The 13,129-nt window shown below is 43.3% G+C and overlaps 1 protein-coding gene across 2 annotated transcripts; it reads right to left on the bottom strand.

Annotated features, from left to right (window-relative positions):
* Positions 1-6,494: 6,494 nt before the first annotated feature.
* Tmem100 (transmembrane protein 100) lies at positions 6,495-12,068 on the bottom strand. 2 transcript variants are annotated; one of them, XM_051195018.1, is made up of 3 exons: positions 11,972-12,068; positions 9,096-9,233; positions 6,495-7,715 (listed from the first exon to the last, which is right to left on the bottom strand). In XM_051195018.1, exon 3 carries the CDS (start codon positions 7,648-7,650, stop codon positions 7,246-7,248), a length of 405 nt encoding a protein of 134 aa, XP_051050975.1. In that variant the 5' UTR covers positions 7,651-7,715; positions 9,096-9,233; positions 11,972-12,068; the 3' UTR covers positions 6,495-7,245. The 2 variants fall into 2 exon arrangements, with proteins under 2 accessions (XP_051050975.1, XP_051050890.1); XM_051194933.1 differs by lacking the exon at positions 11,972-12,068 and having other exon boundaries at positions 9,096-9,306.
* Positions 12,069-13,129: the final 1,061 nt, after the last annotated feature.

Below are 13,129 nucleotides of genomic sequence, written 5' to 3'. Positions count from 1 at the left end.
CATGACTCAGTGTTCTGATCTGTAAAATGAAACAATAGTAGGATCTACTTCACTGGGTTGTTGTTAAGGCCAAATGAGATACTGTATGAGAAGTTCGGATCATGAAATTTGGGATGTTAGTACAAGTCTGACGCAGACAGCTGATATGATCACGATTAAACTCTCAGGCTCTAATCTGTTTTGTTGGTTTCCAGAGAACTTTTGATGACCTTTGGTGATTTGCTTCTGCAGAGTCCAATCTAAATCCCATTTTTCTCCTCTCCCCTCTTGTCTGATTTCAAGCCCGCTCTTCCCTCGTGTGGGTCAATTTTCGGTGCCATATCTCCTTTCCTACATAGATACTCCAAAAGCTGGAGTGATTGAAATGAAAAAAAAAAGAATAGATTTTTTTTTTAATTGAAGTTGTGCATAGAGTCAGCTGATGCAACAATTCCCCAACAACTGCAAAATGATACATCTGGCATTGAAACTGAACACATACCCACCCTTGGATCCAGGAATCCATTTATAGGTATACATCCAACAGAAATATGTGCATACGTAACTTCAGAAGCCATGCAGAGGAAATCTTATAACAATACACAATTTCTCTGCATCTAGAAAATTGCCTCCAGAATTAGAAATAAAAGACTTTGTTTATTATCTCTCAATTTCTAGGAATAGTAAGTAGGGCCTACATTGTGGGTCAGTACACATTCCTTCTTGCAATGAGATACTTTTTTTTTCTTTGTCTAGGAAAAAGACAAGAACAAAAGTGTCCCTGTGTCACAATAGTCACATGCAGCTCTGGCTGGGAGATTCTGTCTAGTGGGGTCTCTCCTAAGGTTTTACTTGAGCTGTCAATAAGAACACAGTTATTAGAAGATGTCATGGGAGGGAAATCCACTCCCAAGCTCACTCAGCTTTACTCAGTGGTTGGAGACTATATTGGAGGGTTTTAGCTATCAAGTGGATATGGATGCAGAACAGAAAACCCGGTGCAGAGTTTTAGTGAGAAATTATCTCTCCCAGGTTGATCTGTGGGGATACCTGTGGGTACGTGTTGTTAATTGATGCATTGAGCAGTCCATTGAAGGCAGAACTATTCCCTAGGCAGAGGCTCTGAGTATAAGAAAGGAGAAAGCTAGATGCGGGCAAGCAAGCAAGGATGTGCATGGTGTCCATTTGCTCTTGGCTACGGATGTGGTGTGACTAGCTGCTCGAGTTCCTAACATGATGGATTGTGACTTGTAATTATAAGTCCTAAATTGCTTTTTGGGAGGACGATTAATTATGGCAACAGGAAAGAAACGGACTTAAGTTCGTCCACACCTGGGCTCACTATGGGTGCCTGGGTATTTGCATGGCTTCCCTCAAAGCAAGAAGAGTGTGAGAGCGAGAAAGCAAGAGAGACACAGAAACTTAAAGAAAAGCCTCAGTGCATTTTAAACCCTATCTTGGAAGTGACAGATCATTACTCCAGCCACATTTGATTTGCCACATTCACCTGTCCTGGAGCTAGTGTAGATGGAGAACTACAGAAGCAAGTGAGTACCAAAATGCAAGATTCACTGGGGCCCTATTGGAGGCTAGCTGTCAAAGGCTCTATTCCTAATGCTTGGAAACTAGAACTCCTTGAATACCCATCGACAGCACAAAGGACCAATGATGATAGAGTCTTTGGATCATGAAATTCTAGACAGAAGTAGAAATGACCCCTATATAACTACATGCAATAATATAGGCACATTTCATAAATACATTATTGGAAAAAAAGTAGTCACAAAAAATGTGCTCATTATTCTATCTATTCAGTGGGTTAGTGTTTGCTTGCTTGCTTGCTTTTTAAGGAAACAATAACCTACAAATGAAGCCTGGAGAGATGGCTCAGCAGCTAAGAGCACTGGCTGTTCTTTCAGAGGATCGGGTTTGGTTCACAGCACTCAGACAGCAGCTGAAAACCATCTAGAACTTCATTTCCAGGGGTTTCAATGATTGGTCTGACCTCTGTGGGTTCCTGCATGCATGTGGTACATGTACATGCACTTAGGCTCCACATGTACACATATAAAAACATTTTTAAAACAAACCAACAGGTAACGCTGATGTTTGAATAATGGTTCCCCCTGGAGACACAGTGCCTGGGAGTGGACACAGACAGGGCAGACAGTATTTCCTTATCTAATGTTAGTGTACATTTGTTTTCCATCATTGTGATCAAATATATGGCAAAAGCAACTTAAGGGAGGTGGGATTTACTTTAACTTGGGGTTTAGTTTAACATGGCAGAGGGTATATCAGAGCTCACAGCAGTGGATCAAGAGACAGAGTCCTTCCATCTTGGTGGATCAGCAAGCAGAGAACAGGCCAGGAGCAGGGGTGGGCTGTTACCCCCAGAGCCTACTTCCAGTGACACATTGGTCTGCCAGCTGGTTCCTATATCCCACAGGTTTCACAACCTCCCCTAACAGGCTGTCAACTAGGGACAGAGTGAGCAGCCTGTGAAGGCTATTCACATCCTAACCATAGCACAGTTCCACAGGATTGGCTTGTGGAAATTCACTGAGCACTACACCTTTCCACATATCTATGATAACTTAATAAAAATATTAAGTGGATGTACAAACACTTTGATTGCCTCCTCTGGTAGTTTGAATGAAAATGGCCCCCCAAAGGCCCATAGATCGGAACACCAGGTCAGCAGGCGGCCCTATTTGGAAGTATTAGGAAATGTGGCCTTGGTGGTAGAGAGAGGGTGTCACTGGGCTTTGAGGTTTCAAAAAGCCCATTTCAAGCCCAGAGTGTCTCTCTTCCTGTTGCTTGTGGATCTGGATAGAGAAACTCTCAGCTACTCCTCTACCAACATGTCTGCCTACATGCCACCATGCTCCCAGGCACAATAATGACTAACCATGAAACCACAAGCTAGCCCGAATAAATAAACAGGACATTTGGGAAGTTATTTTGGTGACAGAGAATCATGAAGCCAAGAGCTGTACATAAGCTTTGTGTACTCCCCAAATTTATATGTGAAAGTCAAATCTCCAGTGTGATAGCATTTGGAGGTGTGAATCTCTGGAAGGTGATGGGATCCTGGGGAATCAATCCTCTTGGATGAGATAGTGGCCCTTTAAAATTTCTTTGGTTATCTCATTTGAGGGTACATGGTGAGAAACTTGTCTATGAACCTGAAAGCAAGTTTTTTGTTTGTTTGTTTGTTTTTCAGACAGACACTCTGTCACTACATTATGCTCAGATTCTGGAGGCTCAAAAACTATCACAAATACATTTCTGTGTTTATAAGCCCTGCAGTCTATGGCAATTTTAATACTGATTCTCAAAAGAATAGGGATACCATATTAATTACAATGTTGTGCCCTCAACTCACTCATCCTGGTGCTCGGCTTCTCTGGCTGTGAGCTTCTGGTTAAACAACTCACTTAAATTGACTGAGTCAATTAAGAGGTCTCCTGGTGTCACAGCATGGCAAGTATGGCCTGTTGACTGTATCAGCTGTGAGGGTTGGGTCTGGTTAACACAGGGTAATTAATAAGAGTAAGGAGTAATAAGAATTCCTCATGTATGTCCTAGAACAGGGATTCAGGCTCTTAGACTTCAAAACAAGAATGGAAATTGCACCTATGACTTCTAGGGAGATTTCTACCGTGGTCTTCTTGTCTGCCGAGTGACCAAAGCCGAGTGGACCAAAGTGGCTTGAATGACGGACAGGTCAGTAGGAGAGGAACAGTGAGGAAGATTTTTCTATCTGCTCATCTATTCACTGATTTATTCCCTCCCTTCCTCCCTCCCTCCCTCCCGACTTCTCCTCCCCTCCCCTCTATGTTTGTAGGCTTATTCTTTGGGACAGATATTTCTCCAGATTATTTTGTGTTCAGAAAGTCTGTGGATTATGTCAAGGTCAAATAAAATGACCAATTAAAAACATTTAATCCAAACAAGTGACTGCTTGATGCTTTACTACACGTGGAGACAGCAAGGGAGGGAAGTTGCACTTAGCATTAGATATTACAAAGAGAAAATTTGAAGCTTTGTAGTGTTTAGTTTTTAAGATTTATTTAACTTTGGTGTGTGCTCACATCTGTATGGGTATGAGCAAGTCTGTGGTTATAGGTAAACAAAATTTGCTCCTCTGCAAGAGCACTTAACCACTGAGCTATCTGTAGCCCCCATAATGCTTTAGAGGGTAGAAAATTAAAATATTTCTTTATAACTACCATTATTCTGAAAACAAAACTTAACTGAAGATCACCTGACCCTACCCTCTCCCAGTTCTGCATCTTTCCATTCTTCCCTTCCTCTCCCTCTGGTAATTCCAGCACTCCTGAGGCTGAGACAGGAAGATTGCCAGGATTGCCACACATCTGGGGCCAGCCTAGGCTACAGAGTGAGACCCTGCACATAGGCATGCTTCCATTCCAGCTTGCATGATATATGTGGGTATACTTAGTACCTACTTGCCTGTGTATGACAGAACTATTTGTAAAAATGGACACTATTCAAGAAAGACATGTTTCAATTGTAAATAAAATTCAAGATCTTGTTTATTTCCCTTACTGGAGTTGTGACTCCTAGTCTATTAGGACTGTCTCAGTGCTTACATCTTCCCAGGGACCAAAACTCTTTATGAGGCCTGGCGACTTCCCAGAAAGCAAGGTCTTCCCATACTAGGAGACCCTCCATCGTATAAAATAACTTACGGAAATGGATGGATGGAAATGAGCCGCTTGGGGAGTCTTCTCCAGTTCCTTTCAGCTAGGAACCATATTGCTATTTGTAGATACTAGTCCATTTAGTCTTCCCATATGTTTTCTTTGGGGACTCTGGTAGCAGTATGAGGCCCCCTGCTGGCCAGAAATAATTCATGCATTTGCTTTTCAATCATTTTGAAGGGCTGGAGGCTCAGCTGAAAAATAGTGGACTGTTTCTGCCTTTGCCATGGAGCTGGAATATGGGGGCGGGCTATTCTTAGGGAAGTTGAAAAATCACAATATTTTCTTTCAAGATATAGGAACAGGCTGTAACTCTGAATAAACCCCCCACTTTTCCTTCCTGAGTTTATTTATCACCTCACTTGAGTATATATTAAATTTCTTCCCTGTACAATATAATGCAGTAGCCAGCACACTGAAAACAGCAAAAAGTTCATTCCTAAAGCTATGACCAAGATATGGAAGGGACAAATAAACATCTACATCACCCACGTGGCTGAAAACCGAAAGGTGCCACAAACAATAAGAAACAATGGCCGTGATGGAAGAGTAGGTGTGTTCCCATAGAACATGGCTTCCAAGAGGAGGGAGCTTTGGAGCTGGAGTGCTGATGGAAAGCAGGATTTGGGTAGCCTGAGATGGAAGAAAGGATGGTATTACCATTATAAGGGAGAGAAAAGTCTGGGCAGACAGGGACATAGGAAAACCAGAGACTAATGTAGGAGGCTGGAATCTAGTAGGGCTGACTCATAGGGAGGATTATTGGATGGGAGGTGAAGGATGAGATGTGTCTAGAGCAGCCTGGAGAAGCTTGAACTTTCCCTGAGAAATTTCTTCCTAAAGAACTATGGAACTTTTGGCTGTCTTTCACTTAAAACAAAACAACAACACCAAAACGTATCAAGTCACAGCAGTTAACTGCCCTGCAATGAGCCTTGTTCAGTCAGTTGGAATTGGTTATGAGAAACCTTAAGGTGTTTCTAGATTCAAAAGCCGGCAAGGACTGGGGAGTAGTCAGTGCCAGATGGCTCCTGACAGACTTAATGAATTCCCTTTATAGAATCCCATTCAAGGAATATGACATGCTAGGTCCCCCACCCACAGACTCTGCAAAATTTAAGGCTTTGGGTCTGGCTATCTTCTCACTGGGACTGAGTGAGGTTTAAACTACAATAACGAGGAATGATTCTTCCTGGAGTAATGGGGTAGACATGGGCTAGCTCAGAACCACAGAAGAAATTCAAACACTAACCTTATTTGTGTAGTATTATGACAAACTAGATATGCAATCTGCATAATGCACATTTAATAGAACATTGTTAAATTTCTGACCTCAGGCACTGATTTCCCACTGGCATTTTTAGTAACTCTTTAGAACATATTAAGTGTTACTGAGCATATTGCACCATAAGAGGAAAATAAGAGTTTTCCAGAAGAAGAAATGACCTCTTCAGTTGAGAAACACACAATTGATACTTTGCAAATTAGAGGAGGGGAGATGGGAAATTTGGAATAGCAACAAAAATAATAAGGACAGGAGCTAGAGAGATGGCAGAGGGGTTAAGAGCATGTTCTGTTCTTGCAGGGGACCCGAATTCTGTTCCCAGTACCCATGTGAGGTGGCTCACAATCATCTATAACTCAAGCTCTTGGAGATCAGATGCCCTCCTCTGGACTCCAACTGCACCTGCACTCAGATGCACAAACCCCAACACAGATTCACATGGATATATATAAATCAAATTTTAAAAAAATTAAAATAATAAGGACAGCAGAAATAAACACTTAAGTTTTAGCAGCCATGAGTATTTATTATTTTGAGTGAAATGCACATTAAACTTTTGTATAAAAACCATTAAAGGTGCTGTATTCGATTACTTCAGTATTAATTTACCCCCCATGCCATTTGTGTTATCTTCTACCTTCCTGCTTTCTTCTGACATTATCATTATAATCATCTAAAATTGTCCATTGTTAAAATACATAAAAAAATTAGTTTATTCTTCATGATAAAGTACCACTAGTGATGAGTTACTCAAAGAGAAAATCTTTTTTAAAGGGAGGCCAGAGAATCAACTCATTGGAAAATATATATAACAGAATGTTTTAGGTGCATGGAAATCCCAAACCAATGTAGGCCTTTGATGGAACATTTTTATAACACCACCTTCCAGAGTGTGGACTATTTCCAGGGTTCTTTCATCTGTCCATCAACCCTAGGGTACTCTATTAGATGAACCAACTGTCATTTAGTGTTGTACAAATCCCATGCTCTGCAAATGCTTAAGATAAAAAGAAAGCTGATTCTTTTGTCATACAGATAGCCCTTAGGATTAAGTTTGTCATTAAAGATGGTATTCCCTACAAAGGGGAACTGTCATGACCCTTCATTTTCAGTCCTCTATATGCCCTATTTTCATTTTGGTAGTCCATTCCACAGTTCAGCCCATTCCGTCCTGGGCTGGTTCCATATGAACAACTCAACAAGTCGGAGCAGAACATTAGGATGGAATTTCCCATTTGGTCTCAGTCAGCCTTATGCAAACAAGCTTCTCTGATTTACCACCAGAGCTGTCTGACTCTCTCTTCTCTTGACTTTCTTATTCCTTTGTCTCACCTTCCAGCACAAGGCGCTGGAGGCTAATAAAAAAAGTCCAGAGGACAGAAGGACCAGGCCAAAGATGGAGATGATGGAACCGTGAGAATTGAAGCTGTAAGCCACGGCAGTGACCACGATCCCGGCGATGAAAACCACCACAGCAAAGGGGATGATGCAGCGGTAGCAGGAGAGTTCCGCACCCCCTGTGGCGGCCATCAGCTGCACCTCACTGACCAAGGGGACAGTGGTGATCACAACTTCACTCTTAGGGGTTTTCTCCATTATCACGGGCGTGGGAGAATTTGGGGATCCCAGGTTGTCTTTTATGGGTTCTTCAGTCATTTTTCTGGGGGTGTTTCCTACCTGGCTTCACAGACTAGATTTGAAAAGCCTGGCCAGGGCAGAAGCTGTGAAGAAGAAGGCAGGAGACATCAGCTAAGTGACCAGCACCAGAAGCAAACAGAAGCAGAAGGTGCAGAGGTACCTCCTGTCCCAGGACACACAGGAGCACAAGCCTCGCTTATTTGCATTTCTCATTTATTGCATTCTTTTACATCGGGCCAAGGGGAAGCAGCTATGCACAAAAAAAGGAGACAAAAAGCAGGAAGCACTTTGCACTACTTCATATTCCTTGGTGGTCTACAAATGTCCTCTAGGAGTTTCCTCTTTGCCTACCAAAGATGGCTCGCTCAAGAGAAGAATATGCTATAAACAGTCCCACAACTCCCAGCAACTTGAACTCTGCCGATTTTGCCAAGCACGATGTGCATTCTTTCCAAGCTATCGCCCATTCACTGCTTGTGAAATCAAATACAAGTGTACAAATGGCATGCTTCTCTATCAACCGATAGCTCCTGAAGCAAGGTGCATGGCCAAGTGTATGCTTGGAACCTTTCCACCCCTACCGCCACCCCACCCCACCCCAGCTCTCACCCTACCTCCACCATTCCCGCTGCTCATCTCTTGAGACAAACGGTCAGTTTAGAAATTAGGTTCCAACCACTTCAGACCTTTTTTTTTTTTTTTTTTTTTGGATACAATGGTTTCTTTCTTTTTCTTTTTTTTTTTCTTTTTTCTTTTCTTTTTCCACTTTCCCAATGCTTAAGAAAAAATTGACTGTTAATTATTAGAGTAACTAAGTAGCTGTCACTTTCAAACTTTCTATTAAAAGCAGCAAGGAATTGTGATATTTTGCATTTTATAAGATGCTCATACAACTATGCATAGTCACAAAAATTAACCAGTTCATTTTCCTTCAATGTCCTTCTTTATAAAACTTGCCCCTTCCTAGGTGTTTTGAACTTGAAGGTTTTAGGACAAAACTCAAGATCAAAAAAACATCTGGTTGAAAGCCTGGTCTGAGAAACCAGGAAGAAGGTTTGGTTGAGGCTCAGACATGTTGAGTCACTGACTTGCACCCTGGAGAGACTGAACAGTTGCAAAGACTGCAGACTTGCGGGACACTGGAGAGGAGGCTTTTGATGACATTAATCCTTTGACTGTATTAAGCCTTGGTTGAAAGCAAACACAACATCAAATCAGATCTTCATTCTTTGTACTCCTGGGTGGTCAAAATATCACTCACCAAGCAGTGAAAGTTAGAGAGGACTACCTGACTGTAATTTGTATATATTTTAATCATCAACACATGAACTACTATTGTCTAATGATACCCTAAAATTATACTGCTAGGTCAGTTAAAGGATATCTGGAAAAAAAAATCTCCCTCTCCACAAAGCTGAGATTGTTAAAAAAGCAAGATCTGTCCCCAGACTAACAACACATACCTCACAGAAAGGCAATCCATTGCCAGCGAAGCCACTTGACTTGGGAGAGAAGGACCAGCCAGAGTATCTTCCTTCAGCTTCTGGGAAAGAGCCTGTCACCCACTGGGCATTGGTAAAAGGACAGGCCAGGGATTGTCTCTGGGGGACAGAAAAGACAAAAATACTTAACTGTGGATTAGGTTTTGAATGCTGGAGCTCGCCTTTCATGCCACCCCTAAAGTGACTAAGTGAGTGACGCTTGTCCCTCCCTCCCCCTCTCATTTAGTCCCTCCTCCTCTGGTCTGCCCCTCCCTGTCATTTTTTTTTCCCCTCCTTCTTTTACTTGCCAGCAGACTCCGAGTTTTGGCTTGCCCCAACTCTGCTCTGCTCGGTGACATGGTAATTCGGGATCATCACTTTAGAGTCCCCAGAGACAGGAACCAGCATGGACTTTTATTTCTCTCGCAGCGTTTACTAAGTGGGCTGCTTTGAATTACTCATTTTTTCCCCCAGCCGATCTCCAGATCTTCCCTCTGCCTGCCCATCAGGCATTTTCACAAGAGGATCCAAGAGAATCCCAGAGTCAGCATTGCAGACCTAGTTGAGGGGCAGAACTGGGAGACAGACGTTCCCCAGAGGCAGGAACAGCTGTGGAGTTTTCAAGCAGCAGAACCCAGCCTCTAGGCCAGCAGAATTCCAAGCTCCTAGCTCTACCAGTATTTTTACTTATATATGTGTGAGATGGCCAAGAGAAACTTAAACATCCTCCTCCCCTTGTTTGATGTTCCCTGGTTTATAGGGGAGGGTGGGGAGTACTGTGTTTCTGGTTAGGCTGGGAAACCCTGGCTCTCTTGATTTAAGCAGGATTGTTTACTACTTGTGCTAGGAGATGAGTAGCTTTGACAAACCTGAAATCATCACTATTATCATCAACATTGCTACTACGGCCGGAGTGCCTACTATGGGTGTGGCATAATATTAAGGACTGCCACACATTAGTTGAGTCTCATTCACTTGCAAATGATTTATGGAGGTTCGAAGAGCTAAAGCAATATGACAAAGTTCCCCAAGAAACAAATGCTTGCTTTGGTCCCATTTTATTTCTTAGGAGATTGAGCCCAGGGTCTCATACATACTAGGCAAGTATTCTGTTTGAGCTACATTCCCAGTTCATCCCCTGTCTGTTTCGTCAGGTAGCTAGAGTTACACAGACCTTCACCACCAGGCCCACTGGACCTCGGTTATGAATGGGTACCAGCTCACCGATAGAACTTGTTAAATGTAGAACCTGAATAGGAAGGTGCATAACTATCTTTCTGCGTATGTCAAGCCCGCTGTTCCTTGGCCCATTTTGATCAGCAATATTTGAGCACACAGACCATTCTCTCAAATAATAAGCTCAAGGCTATGTCCCACCCTAGTCAACAGCTGGTATGATTATGCTTCTTGCAGATAAGCTGCTGGAAATTGTAAAGTACCTGAGAAGCATAAAGCCAGAGGTGAAAAAGATCGATGACAATACTAGGAAACTACAAGAAGCCTGTTCCTATTTTTCTAAATGTTATCCACTTATATTCTCTTTAATCTGTGAAAGTCTCACAAAATCCTGGTACAGTTTACACATTCATGTTAGTCCTGGAGTATTTTTGTTTTCCCAGCTGTGGGATGCTCAGATCTCTTTAGCCACTGACATGGCTCCTCTTAGACACCTCGCCTAGCTCTCACCTTTCAGCCCGGTCTACTAACAGCAACACAGAGACCAGAAGTCCTTTCTTCTCAGATGTTGCCAGAGCAAGGGTTTCCTTGTTCCAAGAGAACACACTGAGAAGTGCCTGAGACCTGGCTGAGGCTGAGCAGGTGCCTGCAGGCTTCTTAGAGGCCTAGACTGCTACTATCCTCACAGCTTTCAATGAGCCCTGGAGAAATGGAGTAACATCACCAGGGGGCTGAGATTGGGCATATTTGGAACCAGGGCATTTGACAAGACCATGATTTGGGCTACATCAAGTGGTAGCTCTCAAAGAGAATGTCTTTCTACCTCAGAATGCCCATCCTTGGGGCAAGTCCTCCCTAATTCTCAGCACAGGCGATTTTCTGCAAATCAAGCAGATCCCCAGGAACCCCAAAGAAGCTCTAACACCATACTATCCTCCTGTAGACTGTTCTTTCTTGCTTCCTAAACCAAAGGTAAAGAAATGGCTCTCTGGAGAGGAGAAAGACATCCTTTCCCACAGTGAGCCCAGGGCTGAAGCAGTCAGGAGAGTGAACAGTGGAGGACTCTGGAGAGGGAGACCACAGGTTTGGTGCTACTTCTACTATTGAAGCTTCAGCCTTTTCACAGCTTCAGGTGTGGTTCGTGCCATTCTCTCAGCACAGTGTGTAGGTATCTGTCTGGGTATGAAGACACCCGTCTCCAAACTCAGACAACTCCTGATTTGCACTGGTAAATTCGAAGAAATAGAAAGCTCAGGAATTAACCAGGAATCGTGCTAGAAAATGTAGCCACAAGGCAACCAGGGACATCAGCGGTTTTTTATCAACTTTACCCCCTCAACTAGAAATTCAAAAAGAATCCACGGTGATGCCTGCAAAATGCTTTTGGTATTAAGCACCCCGGGGAATCGCTTAGGGACACCTGGCCCCACGTGCAAAATTTCAACACAATGCATCCAGTCTTTTTTCTGCAAAGCCTCTACGTGCAAAAAAAAAAAAAAAGGGGGGGGGGAATCTCTCAGGCTCTTTTTAGAGCGCAAGGCTCAGGAAGAGCCTAAAGTTTGGAAAACTTTTCTGAAGGCTTCCCAACGCACGAATGATAACAGTCCTCCCACCGCGAACCCGGGCAGGCATTCTACAATTCTCTCCCAGATCTTTCAAAGAGCAAGGAAACCGAGCCTTACCTTTCTCAGCCAGAATCCGACTGAGACAGCTGCTAGAAGCAACCAACGAGCAAGGCCCACAGCAGGATGCAAATCACCACGCTAGGGACCGTGCACAAAGTACTCAGCGAGGTTTACAGGCCATTAAGGGACCGGAGACAATTTGGTGAGAGGAAATTCCTTACGTGCTGTTGTTGTATTTTACTCTATGTTTTCCTGTGTGCCAACACCATCCATTGTAATTTAAGACGGAATCCATAGAAATCCAACTATTTAAAAGGACACTAAGGACCTCTTTTACTTTGTTTTTCTCTTTTTAAATCCTTAAGCAAACATTCATTTTCAAGTTTTTTTTTCTAGCCAAGATTTTCTTTTTGATATCACTCCTTTGTAATATTATGTAGTTGCATGAAAAACAAAACAAAAATCCAAACAAAACCAAACAAAAACCGCCTACGTGGTCTTCTGTATTAGAGGCGGAGGAGTGGGGAGGGTGGAGGGGTGGAGTGGGTGCAGGGGTGGGGGGAGGTTTGGAGAAATAGAGTAGGATCCTCTACAGACCTCTGTCACCAGTATATTCAAGCAATGAGAATGGGGGAAGTGATCATGGCTGTGGTGCCTGGGTATCCTGTCCCCCTGAAGTCAGGTAAGCTGGTTCACCAATGTTCCTCTTCTGAGGATGCCCAGAAGGCATGGCATTGATAACACACCCGTTGGCCACACCTCAGAAGAATCATGGCCACAAAGCATCGCCCACAACAGTGTGGGAATTTCCCTTACTTACAAACATCCCATCTTCCTTAGTAATAAGACACAGTTGCTTAGGGGGACAGGAGGAATGGTAGTAGGGTGAAGCAAGAAGGATGGTGAGAGAGGTCACCGGCACATTTTCCGTCAGTAGAAACAGGGACATTCTCACTCTGCTGTTGGAGCGCTGGCATTTTCTCCACTGGGAACACGCGCACACACACATACACAGACACACACATACACAGACACACACACACACACACACACACACACACACACGCTTTGCATTTGGATAAGAGCGGCCCTCACGTGTGTTTGATTACTTTCCCACTTTCATTTTGCTTTTGCTTGGCTGGGGTCCAGCATCCGGGAAGATGCCAGTTCCTTCAGCTCCTCTCCATCCAATCAGCTTGTGAAGATCTCAGGCAT

The sequence above is a fragment of the Phodopus roborovskii genome, unplaced genomic scaffold (genome assembly GCF_943737965.1).
Source record: "Phodopus roborovskii unplaced genomic scaffold, PHOROB, whole genome shotgun sequence".
NCBI lineage: Eukaryota > Metazoa > Chordata > Mammalia > Rodentia > Cricetidae > Phodopus > Phodopus roborovskii.
Note: the sequence above shows the minus strand (reverse complement) of the source record. Positions and strands in the feature narration are given on the sequence as shown.